Source organism: Suncus etruscus, chromosome X, assembly GCF_024139225.1.
Source record: "Suncus etruscus isolate mSunEtr1 chromosome X, mSunEtr1.pri.cur, whole genome shotgun sequence".
Taxonomy (NCBI): domain Eukaryota; kingdom Metazoa; phylum Chordata; class Mammalia; order Eulipotyphla; family Soricidae; genus Suncus; species Suncus etruscus.
The window spans coordinates 4505833-4527031 of record NC_064868.1 but is presented as its reverse complement, the minus strand read 5'-3'; the positions used below and the strand labels follow the sequence as shown (position 1 = coordinate 4527031).

Genomic DNA, 21199 nt, shown 5'->3' with positions numbered 1-21199 from the left:
CTGTCTCCTTTTCTGCTACTCTACATGCTTCCTTGCTGAGTTCCACCCCCTGGCAGCCCTTGTTTAATAATCTCTCTCTGTCTCTGTCTCTCTCTCTCTCCCTCCCTCATCCTTCCCTCCCTCTTTACTCCTCGATCCCCCTCTCTTCCCTGCAAGGCCGAATCCTCTACCTGCACATTCCAGATGTGGGCTGTTCTGATCATTCAGGTGGGATAAACAGGAAGTTGGGGGAGGGGATACCCATATTCTCCATCTTTTTTTGTATTAGAAAACAAAAAAAAAGAACTTAAAAATCTCGGTCTGAGGTGGGAACTCCATATCAGTCTCAAAATTTACATTGTATACAATTATTCTTTTTTTTTTTTTTTTTTTTGGTTTTTGGGCCACACCCGTTTGACGCTCAGGGGTTACTCCTGGCTATGTGCTCAGAAATCGCCCCTGGCTTGGGGGGACCATATGGGACGCCGGGGGATCGAACCGTGGTCCGTTCCTTGGCTAGCGCTTGTAAGGCAGACACCTTACCTCTAGCGCCACCTTCCCGTATACAATTATTCTTAAACAAGCAGCCACTTCTCTGTTCTTTCTCTGACTCTGTCTCTGTCTCCCTTTCAGCAGCTCTTCATGCTTCCTTGCTGCCTCTCTCCCCCCCCAACCAGCACCTTTTATTCTTTAATAAAATCTTTAAGCACCCTAATTACAAGCATAATTGTAGTTAGGTTTCAGTCATAAACAGAACACCCCCCTTCACCACTGCAACATTCCCACCACCAGTGTCCCCTTCCTTCCTCCCCCACCCCATTGTCATGATAGCTGTTAGTGTATTATTTCCCTAACAGCATTTACCACTCTCTGTAGTGAGCTTCATATTGCGAGCCAGTTCTTCCAGCCCTTAACTCTATTGTTTCTGAGATTATCATAATAATGTCTTTAAATTTTTTAAAACACATAGATGAGTGAGACTATTCTGCATCTATCTCTCTCCCTCTGACTTATTCCATTCAACATAATAGATTCCATGTACATCCATGTATGGGAAAATTTCATGACTTCATCTCTCCTGATGGTTGCATAATATTCCACTGTGTATATGTACCAGAGTTTCTTTAGCCATTCATCTGTTGAAGGGCATCTTGGTTGTTTCCAGAGTCTGGCTATTGTAAGTAGTGCTGCAATGAATATAGATGTGACGAAGGGATTTTTGAATTGTATTTTCGTGCTCCTATGATTTATCCCTGGAGTGGTACAGCTGTATCATATGGGAGCTCAATTTCTAGTTTTTGGAGGAATATTCAACAACTCCCAGGTATGGGTGGGTCTGACCAACCAGGTGAAATTTACATTGGGTATTAGAGGAGGGGATCTTTACATGATACCCTTCAGTAACAGGATTGCAAAATGATAGTGCCTAAAAGGAATAATAAGAGAGAGAAGAAAAGTGTCTGCCATAGAGCAGGCTGGGATTAGAGATTAGGTGAATGGGAAGGTAACTGGAAAAATCAGTGGTGGGAAATAAACACTGGTGACAGGATAGGTATTGAAACAATGTATGATCAAAATAACTATCAACAATTTTTGAATTCTATATCTCACTGTGATTTAATTTTAAAATAAATAAACTAAGAAAGAATAACTCATGGAACCTGGAACCTGTGCAAATCTCCTGTGCTCTCCCCCCTCTCCAGAAAGCTCACACAGAATGCACTGTCCTTTCAACAGCAAAAAGGCAGTTATATTTGTGCTTTGTCTTCAATATGGAAAACCTACCAAAGACTCAGCACCTAAGAATAATAGAGTTGATCATATAGGCACACCTACCTAGCAACTGCAAATCTTTCAGGCCCCAAATGAAAACGGGATGTTTAAAACCCCAGATGGGCAAAATAGTCTTATCATTTAAGGACGTTTCCTATCAGTATAATGAGCTAACAGCCAGTTTCCCAGGTAGCAACTGAGAGCTAAACTTAGACTCTCCAGCCATGATGATGAATCCTTTCCAAAGACCTGTTTCTTTATTTTAACTTAAATATTCCTGTTACTTCAAAAGCATATAACTCAATTAACATTTTCATGGGGCAAAAGAGATTGTACAGAGGATAATCTACAAACATGTTTACTTTAAGAACTTTTTTAAATAATGTCTTTATTTAAACACCATGGTTAAAGACATGTCATAGATGGAAAAATGTTTATACAAAAGAAAAATATTTATTTAAAAATAAACCCTGGACAGTACACAATAGGTGTTTCTGTTGATTTTAAAGTAGTCCTTGAAGTTCCAAGGAATGTCATGCACAAAGCATAGGAGGAACATTATATAAGAATTCTTTTGAGCTGTCTTTTATATGTATAGCTTTCTAAGTAAACCACCCCCATCTTTGTTATTTAAAAAAATAATGAACTATTAAATTAAAATGATGCTTATGGAAACACAAAAAGAAAAGTTCAGTCAGTAATTTTACAACCAAATAATTTATGGAAAATAGCTATATAAATTAACTATATTTAAACACACTAGCCTAAGTTATTGTTTGTGTTACTATTTTAAAGCAGAATGTACTCAGGAAAACAACATAGCATAATGATAATTGTCTTTTATTCTATATTTCTAAAATGTAGTGTACCTTTCTGTAACAATGTATTTTGTAAAGGCATTTATAAAATATAAGTTTATGAAATAAATATGTTATAAATACATAAATTTATAAATATAAATATTTATACATAATATAATGATGATGCATAATATAATATGTATGTATGATATTATATAATAATGTATAAATGTATAAAATAAATATTTTATAAATACATAAATTTATGAATACATATGAAAAAATTTACACATAAACCTCATTTATTTATATGCTTTAAACTTAGTTTATTATCTGGTTCTTAATATTTAGGATATTTTAATTTAGCATTTAGAATATTTTAATATCATCCATTAAAATAATGAGAACTATGCAAATATAAATAACAAGCTATATTGGAATTTTTAAACAAGATACTCAATAAGAAATTATGCCATGATTGCAAATGCATTGTCTAAAATCACAAGTAAGGAATTTTAGTAAATAAAACACATTTGCCACTTACAAGCATGCTTTTGTTAAGAAAAAGAATTATCTCTCACCAATAATTCTTTTTGAAGGAATACATGCAAATGAAAATTACATGTGCAATCTGTGTTCTTTAATATCTAAATAATCATAATTAGCTAAGACATAATTAACCAATTTATACTAATGAGTTTATACCTTAACTTATTAGTCTGTCTGACTAGAGCCAGTGATTTATAGTCCTTCATTAAAAGCTAGGCCAGTCAATAGAGTTGAAGTATTTTTTTTTCTGAAGACATTAAGCTGCTCCAGTATCTGCATGGAATAATCAGGTTTAACTAGGATTACGGTTTAGGCAAATATGAGGCAGGAATCATAATTTCAGAATGATTATAATGTTCCACCTTGGAAATTAAGGTGAAGAATAGAAATAAGGACATAAAGGGGAAGCAAGATCACTGAGTTGGATGCCTTGATGAAGAATTTCCTTAAATAAAATGCTGCCTTGGAAATATTGGACTGCGTAAACTATAGAAACTGGAAGCAATAATTAGAGAATTATTAGGATCATAACAAGCATGATCGTGGGTATTAGTTGCTAAGAAGTAGAACAGTAAAGCTCAGTAAAGTGGAGACAGAAGCAGCCAAATTCCAGACCTTCCAAGCACCAAGATTATTCACCAATGTCATAGTAATAGGGCTGGAAGGGAAATACTGATCCAGGTGCTGGAATATTTAGGACCTGAGGTAGATAGAGTACCTGGGATATCAGTAGATCATGGTGATTTAGGAAATAGAATGAACTTGACCATACTTGTCTTCCTGCAGCATAATACTTTTTTGAAAATCAAATGAGAAATTTAGGTAAATTCCTATAAAATAGTATGTAGTCCTCAATAGCAACTATACATATATCAGAACACCTAGTTTCAGCACTACTTTGTACCTTCTGTGGCTTCAAAATAAGATTGAAAATAACATTTTCTCCTACGTTAAGGGAAATTAGGAAGTTAAAGGGTACAAAGCTTGTTTTTGAGGCTTTCTCTGAAGTGTAGAGTCATCATTCTACAATTTATATTCCCTGGCAACATACTGGTTATCCCATGAATGTGATAACATCCTTCCTTCTTATCTTTGATTTCAGACTTTTCAGCAGTCTTCTCTGCAACACAAATCAAAGAAGAAGAACAAAGGTAAGAAAATTAAACATTTTCCTGCTTATTTTTCACTGGCATACTCACCAGCATACAACCCATTCCCTGTTGTCCGAGCTCAGTGTGATTTGTGAAAACAAAACACCCAAATGTTTGCGCTGCCAAGACTGGTTTCTCCTGCAGGTCAATTATGATGCAAAGTTTCTTTGACAAAACAGATGGCTCAAAGACTGATATTACACATGTTTGACTAAATTGTGTGCCACGTATGTGAGAGGGGGAGTCTTAAATTTTTCATATATTTTACTGTGACATGTGAACTTTCAAAGTTTAAGGTTGTTGTATACCCAGGATTATTTTTGTGACCTACAGATTAAGCTACAACTTTAAGACCTGTATAAACCCTGCGGTGGGGTGTTGGGCTACATGGAAATATTCAGGGGTTGCTCCTGTCTCTATACTCAGAAATTACTGCTGGAAGTGCTTGGGGAACCATATGGAATGCCAGGATTCAAACCCAGGCTGACCATACGCAAGGTGCCCAACCCTCTGCCCTATTGCCCTGGCTTCCAATAGCTATATAAAATTTAAAGGGTATTTTTGTTTGCTTGTTTTGGGGCCACACCCTGTGATGCTCAGTGGTTACTCCTGGATCTGTGCTCAGAAATCGCTCCTGGCTTAGGGGACCATATGGGACACCAGGAATCAGGTCTGTCCTGGATCGGCCGTGTGCAAGGCAAACACCCTGCGACTATGCTATCGCATAGATCTTCAAGGTCCCTTGAAGAGTATTTTTACTCACTGTTATCTTTTAGGTCCTATAGCTGGCAAGAGCAAAAGACGCATTTCTTGCAAAGATCTTGGCCGTGGTGACTGTGAGGGTTGGCTTTGGAAGAAGAAAGATGCAAAGAGTTATTTTTCACAGAAATGGAAGAAATACTGGTTTGTTTTGAAGGATGCATCTCTATATTGGTATATTAATGAGGAGGTAAGCGAAAGCACATTTTGTCTTTTATTAATTTTCTATCTTTAGCCCAAAATCACCATTTTGAGACAAATTTTTTAAAAAAAAGTGCTCACTCCAAAACTGAATCAGGAGATAATCTGCTAGTTATTTGTCAATCTGCATTATTACAGTGACTGCATTTGGGGATATTAGGGAGATTGTTTTCTCCATTATTCTAATATAGGTATATTAATATCGGAACCACAAAAATATAATAAAATTCTATACATCCAGCTAAAAATATACAACTAAATTTAAGAGTAGCTTATGTGCTGACAATTTAATAAAATAGTTGGTGGTAAGACTCAAATCCAGTGCTTTATATATGCAGTCCATGTGCTTGACCACGGAACTGCTTCCCTGGTCCCTTGATACTGATTTTTTGGGATATATCAGGGTTGGACCCAACCCAGTAGTGCTGAGGGGCTATTCCTAACTCAGTAGTTAAGAAGTTCATGTGTGATACTGAGGATTGAACTGGCATCAGCTATTTGCAAGAGAAATACCATTATACTATTGTCCTAGTGCCTAATAAAGATTTTTCAGTGTCTTGCTATTCCTCAACATTTCACTTTTATTTCTGTTATGGAGGGAAATTGTACTTAAATAATTTTTGCAAATTGAAATTGTTTTCAGAATTCCTTTTCATTTTTATTTTAAAAATGAATACTACTTTGAAAAGTTGCAAGTATTCATTTATTTGGCCCAATTTTGGAAGGAAAATAAATATATATCATACATATAAATTCTTATGAAATTCTTATTTCAGTTGCAGTAGAATTATAGCCCAAATAATCATCACAGCCTATTGTATATCATAGCAGTTATACAAGATTACACTTTATTCATTAGTAGTCCCTTGATTTTACATTTATTTGGATTCCTTGTCATAACAATCTATCTGTTCTTCTAATAACTTATTTACCAAGGATTTCTGTTAATTTAGTTTCTAAAAATGCAGTATTCTAATACAGTGTGCTGACTTAATACCTTATGGGTATTATTATATTAGGGCATTTATCAACTTACATATGAATATTATTTTTAAAATATTTTCCAGTGACATTATTATGTTTACAATTATAACAGTATCTAAGGAAGTTTGTGCTCCCTAGACAGACTATTAGGTTATTTTTATAGGTTATGTCTAGTTCACAGTGGACTTCACCAGCCAACTTACTGTACTGTGGTTTTCTTATCTGTGCAGTGAGAGTAATAGCTTCCAAGAATTTCCATGGATGAAATGAAACAATGTATGTAAAGCCAAATGAAAGCAGTGCCTAACACACAACAAAAGTTTTCATTATTACATGTCATTAGTAGTAGTCTTCAAATTAACATATTTACTTATAAAATTTTTGAGTTAATATTGTGCTATTTAATTTCTGATCTAGAAGGGTCAGAGAGATAGTTCAGTGGGGAGGGTGTTTGCCTTGCACACAGCCAATTCTGGTTTAATCCCCAGCATCCTGTGTGGTACCAGAGCAACACCAGGAGTAATTTTTGAGTGTAGAGCCAGGAGTAATCCCTGAATACCAGTGGATATGGCATCAAAACCATAGATAGATAGATAGATAGATAGATAGATAGATAGATAGATAGATAGATAGATAGATAGATAGATAATATATATGTATATGTATATATATATATAATATATAAAACATATATATAACATACATATATAATTTATATAAGTAATTTTTTCAGTTTTATAGTAGTTTTATATCCTTATTTATTTATTTATTTTTGGTTTTTGGTTTAGGGGCCACACCCAGTAGTGCTCAGGGGTTACTCCTGGCTCTGCACTCAGAAATCACTCCTGGCAGGCTCAGGGGACATTGTAGGATGCCAGCAATTGAACTCAGATTTGTTCCAGGTTGGCTACATGCAAGACAAACACCCTACCACTGTGCTAACTCTCTGGCCCCAGTTTTATAGTATTTTAATGGAATTGCATATCTCTTTAACAAGTCATAGTTTTTACTTATATTCATCCTTAAAAGATATATATTAAAGACTTATGTGCCAATAAGTCTTGAAATATAAGATCTATGGCTTTCGTAGAAGATTATTTGTAGATTTGTCTAGTATATGCTAAATTATGGTCTGTCCCTTAAAGTGGAATTGAAAAATATGGGATTTTTGTTTGAACAATAGCTGTTTCAGAGCTTTACTGTTATTATATCAACTTTGCAAAAGGTAAGAAAACAATCAGATAGAATTAATCTGAAGAAATACTCTAGCATTTTTTCAAAATTCACAATAGAATGTGAGTTTTTAGAGAAATATTAAAATCACTATGGGGCCAGAGTGGTGGTGCAGAGGTAGAACATTTGCCTTGTACGGCTAACCTAGGACAGACAGCAGTTGGATCACCTGGCATCCCATATGGTCCCCCAAGCCAGGAGGGATTTCTGAGTGCATAGACAGAAGTAATCCCTGAGTGTCACCGGGTGTAGCCCAAAAACCAAAAAAATAAAATAAAATCATTATTATAGGACCAGATAAATAGAATAGTGGGTAAGGTACTTTGCCTTGCAAGCAGCAGACCCAGGTTCAATCCACAGCACTACATAAGGTCCCCTGAGCACCTCCAGTAGTAAATCCTAAGCACAAAACAGACTCAGGAGTAAGTCCCAAGCACCAGTAGGTTTGTCCCCCAAAAAATGATAAAACACCTCAAGAATTAAAGAATTTCTTATCCTCATATGACTATTAAAATTTTTTTTGGTTTTTGAGCCATACCCAGTGACACTCAGGGATTGCTCCTGGCTATGCACTCAGAAATCACTCCTGGCTTGGAGGACCATATGGGATGTTCGGGGATTGAACCATGGTCTGTCCTAGGCTAGAGAGGGCAAAGCAGACACCTTACCACATGCGCTTCAGCCCCTAAAACACATTTTTAAATGTCTTCTACATACCTTGTGGTATTCTAAATGTTTAGAAGTACAATTTAATGGAATTAAATTAATACAATTTAATGGAACATAGCAGGTAAGAATGAGATGCTAATCTCTAAAACTGAAGTCATTTATAAACTCAAATGGAAGTACGATTTAGTATATAGTTTTAAGTCATAGATTAATATAATGTAAGTTTGTAATCCTAAATAAGAGTGTTAACTCTTTAGGATGAAAAAGCAGAAGGATTCATCAGTCTGCCTGAATTTAAAATTGATCGAGCCAGCGAATGCCGCAAGAAATAGTAAGTTGATGGGGGTGGGAGAGGGAAGGAGAAAGAAGATACTATACAAATTAAAATCTAGCTTTAAAGTTAAAAGTTGTTCATCTATATTCGTTCATATTGAGGTACGTAATTTCTTCAAATGCATTGAAACTGAGATACTAATAAAATTTTGTAGATAGTATGTTGAGTGTTTACTGGATCCTGTATCATGGCAGAATAATTATATTTTTATATAATATATATTATATTATAATATTATAAATAATATAATAATATTATAAACAATATATTATTTATAATATTATAATATAATGTATAATATATAATAGTATATAATATATAACTAAGGTTAGATTATAAGTTCATTGTACCCACTATAATTAGGGGGTCAAATTTTTTTCTTAATTTGAAATAGCATAAATGTGCTTTGCTTCCTTTTGCAGTGCATTCAAAGCCTGTCATCCTAAAATCAAAAGCTTTTATTTTGCTGCTGAACATCTTGATGATATGAACAGGTAAATATTAAATGTTAAAGTAGTTCAAAAGTCTATTGCATTGCAGAACTAAAGTTCCCAATCCTCTAGGGGAGAGGGAGAGGGAATGCAGTAGCCACCAGCCTGAGGTGGAGGGATATTAAGACTTGAGTTTGAGAGGGGTGCGATCATATACATTTGGGAAGGATAAACCCATGCTCTTAAAACATTGGTATCAAAAACCAACCTCACCTCAGTAAAAACAATTTTAAATTCACTCAGGCTCAAAATTTTCAACATTCAAGTATGCCACATGAATAGTCAACAATGTCCTAGAAGTTTCTAAAATGGTTTAAAATAAAATGAACCTAGCCATACCTTTATGTGGTCATACCAAAAGTTAAAGAACAACATTTTAAGAAACAACAGAAGCTCATTAACTTTGAAGTTTACCCCAAAATGTGTCCAAATCTATATTTAGTCCAAAAAGCCCACATCGAAAAAATTTCAAGTCTAGTTCAATAATGAATCTCAAATATATTACCAAATGTAGGGAAGACATCCACCAAATGGATGACTTTTTTGGTGCTGAGTGTTTTATGATAGACCATATATCTCAGAAATTCATGCCTTAAGTAAAATGTGTATTTCTTTCTGTCACCATTCCTCGAACACGATGGCTACATACATAGTTCTTAGTGGTTGTGGGGAAATATTTTTTGTATCAACTATAATGTCCTACTTTGTGTTTGTGAATTTAATCCTTTCTCAATTTTCTTTCAATTTCCTCTCCCTTTTCTAGATTTGTAGAAATTCAATTTAAAAATTTTAACTTCTCTTTCTAGGCCTTCAGCGGGAGGTACTTCTGACAGGCAGGGGGCCCAAAGAAGATTGGGAAGCGTAGTGTCTAAATACCAGGTCTCTCACTGAGACTTTACCTCTTTATATATAGTGTTGTTATTTTGTCATTTAAAATATGGACATAATAATAATAATTTATTTCCACCCATATATCTTTTATGTGGATAAAATAAGCATGCATAAAATACTTTAAACACTACTTGATAGATTTATACTGTAAAGTGACTACTTATAATATATATTCCTTTTATAGACTTTTATCTCATCCTATTTACCTTTATTTATGTGTCTCAAAATAATTACCCAGATAATTTTAAACAAAAAATGGTCTAGCATCATAAATTGATTCATATACATTAAATGAACATCTAATAAGCTTTTATAAAGCATATTCTCTGACAATTGGGAACACAAGGTATTAGTATATGGAAGTGGCATAAAAGATAATGAAAATTAATGAGAATGCCTGATAAAACTTTTATTGCTACCAAAAGAACTTAATTTGTTTTGTAATTTTCATCATTTCCTCTTGATTTATGTTCCCTTCTGGAAATTTCACACTAGGCATTCAGAATTGTGAGTTTTTTCCTTTCATTTGCTTTAAAAAAAACTTTATTTAATTAAAGAACAAGGGCTTACAACGCTATGAATAGTTGAGTTTTAGACATATAATATTTCTTTCCCTCTTGTTTTTAGGATGAAAATATCTACTACATTTACTGCAACCTATATGGTGCAATGCCAAAATCACACCAACTGAGTGATCACTGAGCACAAAGCCAGGAATTAGCCTGACCACTCCTGGATGTAGTCCAACCCCCCTCCCACACACACACATATACAAAATAAGAAAGCAATAGAAAGTTCAGAGCAGTAGATGAAAGAAAAGAAAATCATGTGGGGCCCTAAGAATAGTACAGCCGGTAAGGTGCTTGACTCACACATCATCGACCAGGGTTTGCTCCCCAGTACTCCATATGATCCCTGATTCTCACCAGGAACTATCCCTGGGTACAGAGCCAGAAGTAAGCCCTGAGTGCCATCAGATATGACCTAAACTCCATCTCTCCAAAAACGAAGGAATAAAGGAAAAATACTCAAAGCTATGGGTGAAAGAAAAGATACTAATCTGATTAAGTGTCCTCTCCGCACCACACATTTCAGATTTTTTATACTTCAATCTTCGAAATGATATTGTCCTGAAATATAAAATCTTTTTTTAAATTAGCTATAACAGACCTTAATTGAATTTGTTTCCTCTCTTTTTCGTAATTATCATGTTTCTGATATCCATTGTTAAAGGGCAAGATTTGTTGTGATATTTGTTGTGATAGAAGGGGGAAGAGTAGATATTGGCAGTATTCACAGAGGATTAGTGACGAAGAGAAATTCCTCTAACAATTTTATTCCATAACTTTATTCTTATATAACACCAAGATAGTCTGGGCACTGTTTCTGTTTAAATGTAGCCTTTGAAAGGCACATGACTAAGCCTTTAAGTGATCTATTGTCATTCTATTCATTATAATAATTATGAATAAATGCTTTATCTGTTTATTGTTATTTATAATACAATTATAAGATTTTAGTTCTGAAACCCAATATGGCATCTGGTAGTTAAAAGAAAAAAGAAATACTAAACATTGCCTGTCTGCACAAACATCCTTATACGTATATATTTATATATATGCTTCTCTATATGCGTGTGTATACACATGAAGAATATTAAAATCTGACCATTTTTGGCAGCTGTAAATTTGATTGTGTGGTAATTTGCAGAAACACTTTGAGCACCCCACCACCATCCATCTGTTCCCTCCTCAGAAATGAACATTGGAACATTAAAAAAATATTTTTGCCAGTCAGTGTGAAATCTGTGGGAAGAAAACAAAACAACATATTTCTCAAGTATTCAGAGACTTATTTACTGAATTCTTTTGGCCCATATATTCCTTATCATGTCGGCACATATGTCCTTATCATTTTAAGGCATCACCAAGTACTCTGGTAAATGGTACATTTCTTCCATAGGTCTTACTCTTTTTTTTTTCCTCATCATATATTATTCTTTAGCAGTTACTGAGCATTTCACTGGCATATTCCCTTTTGGCCCAGTATCCCTTCCCAATAATGAATTTACACCTAACATTACAGAATTCCTTTACCAATGTGTATGAAAAGATTTAAAAATTCTGACTAGCTTGTCTTACAATAGACTCCTCCCATCACTGTTACTTTAAACAGTTTAATATGTTACCTTGATTACTTTGATTTTTTTCTTTTTAAATAGCACTCAAGTCTAATTGACATCTATTCATTTGTATCTATTTACTAGCTCCTTCACTATGATATAGGCATCATGAAGACAGACTGTTATATTTACTTTAAACCTCTGTCATTAGTACCTAGAACAGTACCTGACATAGAAATGCTCAATAAATAGTTTATTGCCTAAGTTACTGATATTCATAATAGTCTATAAATACCAACTCATTACTATACAAAGTATGTGTCAGCTGCTTCTAACTTGGGTTTTAAGGACAAGCCCATCTACAAAAGCACCAAGTTTTATAGTATTCAGCCTTTATAGCTTTACAAAGTGCCCCAGATTAAAACACATTTTTCCTAGAGTATTTTTATTATGAACAGAATTTTACTTTCTAAAAGTAGTTTAATTTTTCAATTATCTTATGAGATTTGACAGTCCTAGAGAGCTCAGTAAAATTATAAATTATTTTTGTGCATTCCAATGGCCCTAAAACATAGTTTATTTTTAATATATTATAATTGGTCATATATTAAATTACAATTTAATATATTACAATTGGTCATAGGTTCAAGAGATGTTGAACTGAAAAATCCAGGACTCATGTTTTCAGCTTCTGGATTTATATATTAAAATCTTTATGTTTCCTTCTCTTCTGATAAAATCTGAGTGGAATTTTTAAAGTAGTAAATATAAAATACAGGACTAAGATTAAATAATATATTTTCCCAAGTTGTACTGTTGTCATTTTCACTTAAGAACTAAAGAGCAGGGCCCGGAGAGATAGCACAGCGGTGTTTGCCTTGCAAGCAGCCGATCCAGGACCAAAGGAGGTTGGTTCGAATCCCGGTGTCCCATATGGTCCCCTGTACCTGCCAGGAGCTATTTCTGAGCAGACAGCCAGGAGTAACCCCTGAGCACTGCCGAGTGTGGCCCAAAAAACCAAAAAAAAAAAAAAAAAAGAACTAAAGAGCAAGCTAAGATTTTCCTTATAGTACAAATTAATTCCCTTTCTCACTATAAATTTCTTATATAATAGAATTTAATTTTGACTTTTTGCTAATAATTTTTAAAAACCCTTTTTTAAAAGATTTGTAGTATAGTTTATAACTTCTGCTTTATAACTTTTTAGAATGTTTATGTTTCGTGAACTGATAAATTGATTTGAGCAATCTTTATTTTATTCCACTTTTGCTCAACTCTCTTCTTCACTTCCTAAATGTCTCTGAACTGATCATTATTTTGTGGGCTTTGTCAAGATAAAGGGCTTTAAATGACTATTCTTAAAATTAAACCTTAAATTTCCATGGATGAAATTTTATCTAGTAAACATATTAATCTACCTTTTAAAAATATTAAGTATTTGAATTAGTAAACACACTTGACATACATGATGAAATATATGTCACTTCAAAGAATGCCATCTTCCATTTGACAGAAGAGAAAAGCTCTTGGGGGGAAATTTTTGAAAGATATATTTTTAAAAAAATATCTGCATCAAATTATTACACAAATCAATAACATACTTAGTCAAGTTCATTAGGAAGGGTTTTTCCTACTTTTTGAATTGGGAAAATATGCTGATCATAATTTTGGATTCACCAATCTGAAAGTTTCAAGTTAGTTGAAAGGCTGTGTGATTTGGTAATGCAGTTCAAACAATTGGAATAATGTGCATAAGAAGAGACCTGGAGGAACCAAAGCTAGAGATTTAAATAGTGCTCTTCATCACTTAGTCACCTGTAGGCTCACAGTACCAAAAAGAAGGAAGAACCGAGGTTTCCCTTTCTTTTTTTTTTTTTTTTTTTTTTTTTTTTTTGGTTTTTGGGTCACACCCGGTGACGCTCAGGGGTTACTCCTGGCTATGCGCTCAGAAGTCGCTCCTGGCTTGGGGGACCATATGGGACGCCGGGGGATCGAACCGCGGTCCGTCTCCTAGGCTAGCGCAGGTAAGGCAGGCACCTTACCTCGAGCGCCACCGCCCGGCCCGAGGTTTCCCTTTCAGTTATTGTTGCTCATGAAAATAAATTTTCAGGATCTAAATGGTGATTAAAATTGTGTAGGCTCATTGGAATATCTTTAGAAAATCTAGTATTCTTATATTTAGAGACAAATTTCCTTAGTATTCTATCAAATGAGCTTCATCAAAACTAACATTTGTTTTGACAGGTAAGGTCCTACACTTTTTTCTCTTAGAACAAATTGTATCAGATATTGTTCAACTATCTCTGAACGAACATTTATTCTGAAGAAACAAAACAACAGAAATATTTGGAGCAACAAAACTAATAAGGCTTTGGGATGTCAAAACCCTTTATGTTTCTAAGATTTAAATATTCGCCTAAGTCTTTCCTATTTAAATAGTGTCTTTTGTTTGGAAGACATTTGTACCATAACAAACTATAGCTCATTAAAGACTCCATATAGGGGCCAGAACAACTATGCAGCAGTAGGGTGTTTGCCTTGCATGCAGCTGACCCAGGTGGGACCTCGGTTGGGTCCCCTGGTGTGCCATATGGTCCCCCAAGCCAGGAGCAATTTCTGAGCACATAGCCAGGAATAACCCCTGAGCATCGCCAGGTGTGGCCCAAAAACAAACAAAAATAAATTTATAAATACTCCATGTAATAAAAGTAGCAAAGATCAAATCCATATAATCTTAGATATCATATAATAAATAATAAATATAGGAAATGAAGGGTTTTGGAGGGTTCTGGGGGGAGGTCACACCTGCAAGTATTCAGGGGTTACACCTGGCTCTGCATTCAGAAGTCACTCCTGGCAGGCACAGGGCATATGGGATGCCAGGATTCAAACCACCATCCGTTCTGGATTGGCTGCATGCAAGGCAAATGTCCTACCACTGTGCTATCTCTCTGGCCCCTAAGAATTGAGTTTTAATGTTACTGATTTTGATATATTTTTCAGGTGGCTTAACCGAATTAATCTGCTGACTGCAGGATATGCAGAAAGAGAGAGGATCAAGCAAGAACAAGGTAAAGAAATTTCTTGTTTTACAATTGTATTGCGCTAATACTTGTTTTCCTTAACATCATCTTATAGAATGATTCACTACTATATGTGCATAAATCAGTGTCAGTGCATAAATAACTTTCTTTTCTTGGTACCATGAACTCAAATTATAGCAGCTTATAGGCAAGCTTTAATAAATTTAACATTAAAGTAATAAACTCAAGTTTTTGTTGTTGTGTTTCTTTTGTTAGCAGCTTTTTTTGGTCCTCTCCCATTTGTTGTCTTTTTCCTTCAATATATTTATTAAAGATGGATATGTTAAAATATAAAAATCCCACACAGTTACTCCCGTGTTTTCATCCATTGTTTTATATGCTAAATAGTTTCATGGACATTTAAGTGACATTTTATGCAAAGAACTCAGATAAATGGTACCTTCTTCAATAAATGGTATCATTTGGGGCTGGTACTCAGTTCTGTAAACATATAGCTCTGTGAACATGCAGGAATAGCTTTGACATTGACCTCATATTTATACATATTTATAAAATACAATGCCATCATGCAGAATCAAAAATCAGAAGGAAAACCATGGTCACCATTCCATAATGGTGACTTTTGTTTTTGAGAGCATTGTTCAATGCATCGATCGACCCTGGAAGCAGGGTGTCTACAAATTTTTGAAATTCTGTAGACATACTAACATTAAACGAACTCACAGATGAATATACGTACAAGCATTTCTAATTGTGTCTCCAGTGGGCATCGCCTGTTGGTTGCAGAGATTCTAAAAGGCTTCTCTTTCCTCCCAGTGTACATTTTTTAAACTTCTAAAAACTAAAGGGAAGAAAAAGCTAAAGAAGATAACCAGAACCCCCCAAAACTAATTTGCCAATGTTTAGGGCAGGGGTTACCATATTTTCTGTAAAAAGACAGGTAGCAAAATATTTGAGTTTTGTATGTCTAAAGGTTTCTATTGAAATTGTTCAACTCTGCTATTGTCTGAAGGATGAAGTTTTAGACACTGTTCTCTATAAAGCTTTAGTTGTAGGCATTGATATTTAATTTCCTACCATTTTTGATGACAGAAAATACTCTTTTGATTATCTTTTAACAATCTAAAATTGTGAAGGCCATTATTGATCCTGAGGCCATATAAAAATAAGCTGGAAGCCACATTTGGCCTTTGGGCATAGTTTCATCCATTGGGTGAGGGAATGGCACTGTGTGAAGAGGTGTAGCAGAAGAGCTAGGAGATAGGATTTCAAAGGAATGGCAATGGAGCTGCAGTGATAGTACAGTGGGTAGAGCACTTGCTTCATACATAACTGTCCCAGATTCTGTCCCGCCCACCCCATAAGGACCACAAGGCCCCACCCCTACCAGGAGTGATACCTGAGTGCAGAGGTAGGAGTAACTTTTGAGCATTACAGGGTGTGACCCCAAAATAAAATCCCAAAAAAGAATAAAAATAAATGGCAAAGCCTGGTTCCTGCCTGTGGAAATTTGACATCTTGTTGAGTATCTCAAAATAAATACTTGGAGTTATGTAAAATAAAATTTAACAGCAACGTTAAGTTATTAAGCACCAATTTTTTGCACCATGTGCAAATCGCCTAAATAGTTACCCAAGTTGAAGTAATCTTTTTTATAGTTACTTGGGACTAGATAGGGCTAATGAGAAAATGCATGCTGGAGATAGGTGAGTCATATATAAAGTCATAAAGATGTGGTAGATAGGGGATAAAAAAAACTTTAGTTAATATTAAGTGTTTTCTATGTAAGGCTTTCAACCAGCACTTTAACCATCTTAAAATAGGTACCTAACCTACATGAAATTCGATTACTTTCTAGTAAAAATCATACCCTTAGTGCCATACAGAAAGAGAAATGCAAGACAGTGTAGATCAAGTTCTGTAAGAATGAGTCTGTAAAGATTGTGCCCAAGGTACAGTAGGGACATGCTCTTTATTCACCAGGTCCACAAATTGAAAGGCGATAAACCCAAGAAGAAGCAATGTTCTTGCAAGTGGAAGTAGTGTGAATATTCCACAGATAATGCTCATGCCATCTGCAACCATGTGCAGATTTCAGCCAGGACTCTGAAAAGTCAGGCCAGTCTAGTAATTTTGATTTTCAAGTTTTTGTAAAAGTAGTTTTATCAGATTTTCAGTTATTCATAGTTGTGTTTTAGGCTGAGTGTCCCAACATCAATCCCATTACCAGTGTTAACGTTCCTCCACCAGTGTACCTGGGATCCCTCAGCCAGCCAGTTGCCCTCTTTGACAGGTACATTGTTAAGATTGGTTTCTATAATTTGGACCTCATGTTTGAAGTGGTATTGACTCTGTGGCCAGGATATATAAAGTATTCACAAAGATCAATAACAACAACAGTAACCATCAAAAAACTCCTATCATAAATCAAACAGAGGAAATTAACAGATATTTTTAGAGTTTATTCATTTTATTCCCCACCTGCATGCTTCAATTTCCTCAGAAGAACCAAATTTCTGGAATTAGAGCTTAAAAAAAGAGCAAAACCAATACCAGGCTTTCTTTTGAAATTTCTTTAGAAAGCTTTCAACTACCCCCAGGAGTAGTTAATAGAGAAATCAGATAGATTTGTTTTCGAATTTTACATAGATGCAAGAACTAAAAGTGTGAGTAATCTAATTATTGGAAACTTATTATCTGCGTAAAGTTAATTTGCTTGAATAAGGAAACTTGGATTTTTTCAGGTTTAACATCTGTATTCTATCACTTGGCATTATTTTGAAGCTGCACATGGTCTTGATTTTAGTGAATATAATTAGTACAATAACGCTATCATTATGAATTAAAGAATTGGTAAGTTGTATTATACATGCAGTTTCTAAAAATTATCCAATGCCTAAATTCAGGATGCCTTGTTCTACCATGTGAATATGTATGTGTTTCGGCATCAGCTAGAGTGTGGTAAAGGATGATAAGTAGAAGATAGTATTTAAAATTCAAGTCTCTTGCAAAATACGAGACCAGACTCTGAAATAGCTTCATTTTCTACAGAGAATAAATATTCCTCAGGCACTTTGAAATAGGTTAGAAACCTATGCTTCCTGGTATTCAGTACAGAAAATCATTGCATGTCTGTGTCTGCTCCACACATCTATGCAGTTCTTTATCCTCGGCAGAGCACCATTCTCAGTTGAAGTTAAACTTCATACAAAATATAGCACTTAGAGGATTACAGATATTTTGCAAAGAGGCAAAGGAACAGTTTCTATGTAAATATCTAGTGCAGCCTGAAAGTGACTCTGACTTAAATTTAAAAAAAAATGTTGAGAAAGTTTCCATCTTCAAATCACAGGAGTATCAAGAAGTATTATTTTCATTTTTTAATACCACTACATCAGTCCAGTGACCAGCAGTTGAAACCACTGATCTAACTGTGTTGGTTCCAACTACAGTGCTGTAGACTGCAGGTTTTAAAAGGTTGAAGAGCACTATTTTCAAGGATGCCAGATTCTCTGTTTGGTGTTATACTAGTGTGAATAGGGAGGCGATTGTCACAGTTTGGCTAATTATCTACTAATCATTTTTTTCTATTTTATGCTGTTCTATTTTTCCCAGCGTAAACTTAGGTATTCATGGCACACTATTTTCACTCAGATATAAGGTCTTTGTAAAGCTTTAATATGATAAAAAAAAATGAATGAAATATATTGAATTTCTTTGGCAGTTCTAGATGAAAAGGCCATTTCCCCCCAAAATGCTTCTTTTGTATCAACAGGAGAGGTAAAGTGGAAATTTTCCTCTTTTAGTGATAGCACTATTTATTCATGATTAGTTATAAAATTGAATATCACTGCAGGAGACATTAAAAGTATCCATTTGCTCTGTGTTATGTTGAGATTAAAAATGGATTTTCTCTTAGAAAATCAGATGTGTTTCAGCCTCTGAGCAGCAATGTGCCTATAATTTTCCATATATATCAAAAAAGCCTGACCAATGTTCTATATAGGATCTTTCTTTTCTCCCATTGCTCTCCCAAAAACATAAAGCTTAGTGTGAGACATGATGAAGTTAATTTGCAAAGTGTTATTTCAGTGTTTTCTTTAAAGGCGCAAGAAAAATGTTATATTGATGTTGTTTTAAAACAAACAAAGAATTATATCTCATAGTATACCAAAATTCTTCCTAATGTACAAAGGGTTTGACAAATAGAGAGGGAATCTGTTGCCTAACAGTGATTGTTGTAGAGATCTTCCCCTTGAGCTCCTGAGGACTAGCATTGAGGAGAAACAGCACAGGGGCCATAGTTTTGGGAAATAGTGGGAAGAGAAAAAGAACAGAGTCATCTTGGTAAGTGCGCTGCTTGGAGTGGAATGGGGGGAGTTCTTAGTCACTTTTTATACAACAGTGACTTCCCAATACTAAGTGAGGCTCCCAGTGTGGGGACAAAAAAAACTAATGTCTAAGAAGGTGAACACCAGGCATTTTTCTCCTCTGTGATCCAGATAAGAGTGTCCTGGCATGCTGCCTACAAATGCACCCAAAAATCAGGAATCCTGATATTTATTGAGCTCTTTCAAGTTGTAAGGCTCTTGAGTATATTGCACATTATTTTGTCACCCACCATACACACATCTCTGAGAGGTGGCTATTAAATCTTTTTTTTTTGGTTTTTGGGTCACACCCAGCAGCGTTCAGGGGTTACTCCTGGCTCTACACTCAAAAATCACTCCTGGCAGGCTCAGGGGACCATACAGGATGCCAGGATTCGAACCACCGTCTTTCTGCATGCAAGGCAAATGCCTTACTTCCATGCTATTTCTCCGGCCCCAAAATAAAATCATTTTATAGATGGTTAAATATAACCACTACAAAAACACAAAGGTAGAAGTGCATAGCAAGAACTCAACCTTGTTGCTATAGTGGATCATTCATTTGTGCTTCCCCACCCCCAACCCACCCCTTCCTGGCTCCATTTCTGGGCAACTATGTGTCAGTTGGTATTTGAGAAGAGACTTTGTTTGTATATAGGCTTCAAATGTGGATTAACTAACACGTGATTATCTTTTACTCAAAGGGGATATTTAAAATCAGACTATAGCCAGAATTGCCAAGCAACAGAAAAGGGCAAAAAGATCATACATCGATTTCGCATTCAACAATCCTACATTTAAGAGTCCCAGTGCCAGGAGTCTCCTCCTGCCTACGAGAGTTCTAGTCACTTACCCCTCCAGATAGATAGTTCAAATTCCAGGTCTAATCCTCTCTATTTGGCAGGTAGCAAGAGCTTAGAACCACAAGGAAAATATTTTTTAAATATTATAATATTGGCATTCCTAAGTGGCGTGATGTTCCTGTGAAAAAATGTGAAAAAAAATTTCACCTAAATCTGAATACTAAGACTTTCAATTTTCATAAAAATAAGAAACCTTTGGTCTTCATACTTTTCCTCTTATTTTGTCTTCTGAAATTCTTAAAAAATTAAACCAGTACTTATGAAGCAGCTTAGATATTAATGGAACACATTGTGATTACTGGCCTTTCTGCTCTATTTTACTTCCTCAAGTGCTATATCTCAGGAGTTCTTTCCCCTCCCTATTGACTGAAGCCTGCCTAGTCACTTTGTCTAGCAACTCAGACTTTCTACCCTTTTAAGTAGTTCTAGAAGTTTGGAACTCGCAGCCCACGTCCCCAGATTTGCCCTTTTGCATTTGGCAAGACTTGGGAGTTGCCATATGTTTCCCAGTGGAGGTGGGAGTATAGTGTTAGAGAGATTCATGTCAGCTTGGCTCAGGAGTGATTGTTAGATAACCAGTGTATTGAAGCCAGAGAAGAGAATTTAAGAACATTATTTGGGGATCTGTTTATAGAGTTCCTACAGCAACGTAGGTATTGTTTTCATTGAGTACTTATCTTTAGGATAAAATAACATACATTTAAAAGGTGATAACATGACTTCACTCATTAATTAAAGTGTCAGAATAATTTTGTTTTAAATCTAAAGTTCTCTGAATCTGGTTTCACTTATACAATGTCTTTTTTTCCCCCCAAACTCCTTAAAACCGTGACTATGTACAATTGCTTGCTTTAAAAGGAGGCTCAAATGAGGTGATTGTACTCTTCCTCCTCAACACAGAGCTGAAAATAAATGCTGGTGGGCCTGGGATAATGGATGCTGGGGAGAGATTATAAAGGTGGAATTTCAATTCCTTTTTGTTAGCT

The 21199-nt window shown here is 35.1% G+C and overlaps 1 protein-coding gene across 2 annotated transcripts in view; it reads left to right on the top strand.

The window, feature by feature from the left end:
• Nucleotides 1-21199, top strand: part of CNKSR2 (connector enhancer of kinase suppressor of Ras 2) — a 298808-nt gene that overhangs the window by 230024 nt on the left and 47585 nt on the right. For both annotated transcript variants that reach the window (XM_049766782.1, XM_049766781.1), the window contains 5 exons: nt 4204-4252; nt 5029-5201; nt 8356-8429; nt 8855-8926; nt 14940-15007. In XM_049766782.1, coding sequence (XP_049622739.1) covers nt 4204-4252; nt 5029-5201; nt 8356-8429; nt 8855-8926; nt 14940-15007 — 436 coding nt within the window. The remainder of the gene's footprint in view (nt 1-4203; nt 4253-5028; nt 5202-8355; nt 8430-8854; nt 8927-14939; nt 15008-21199) is intronic.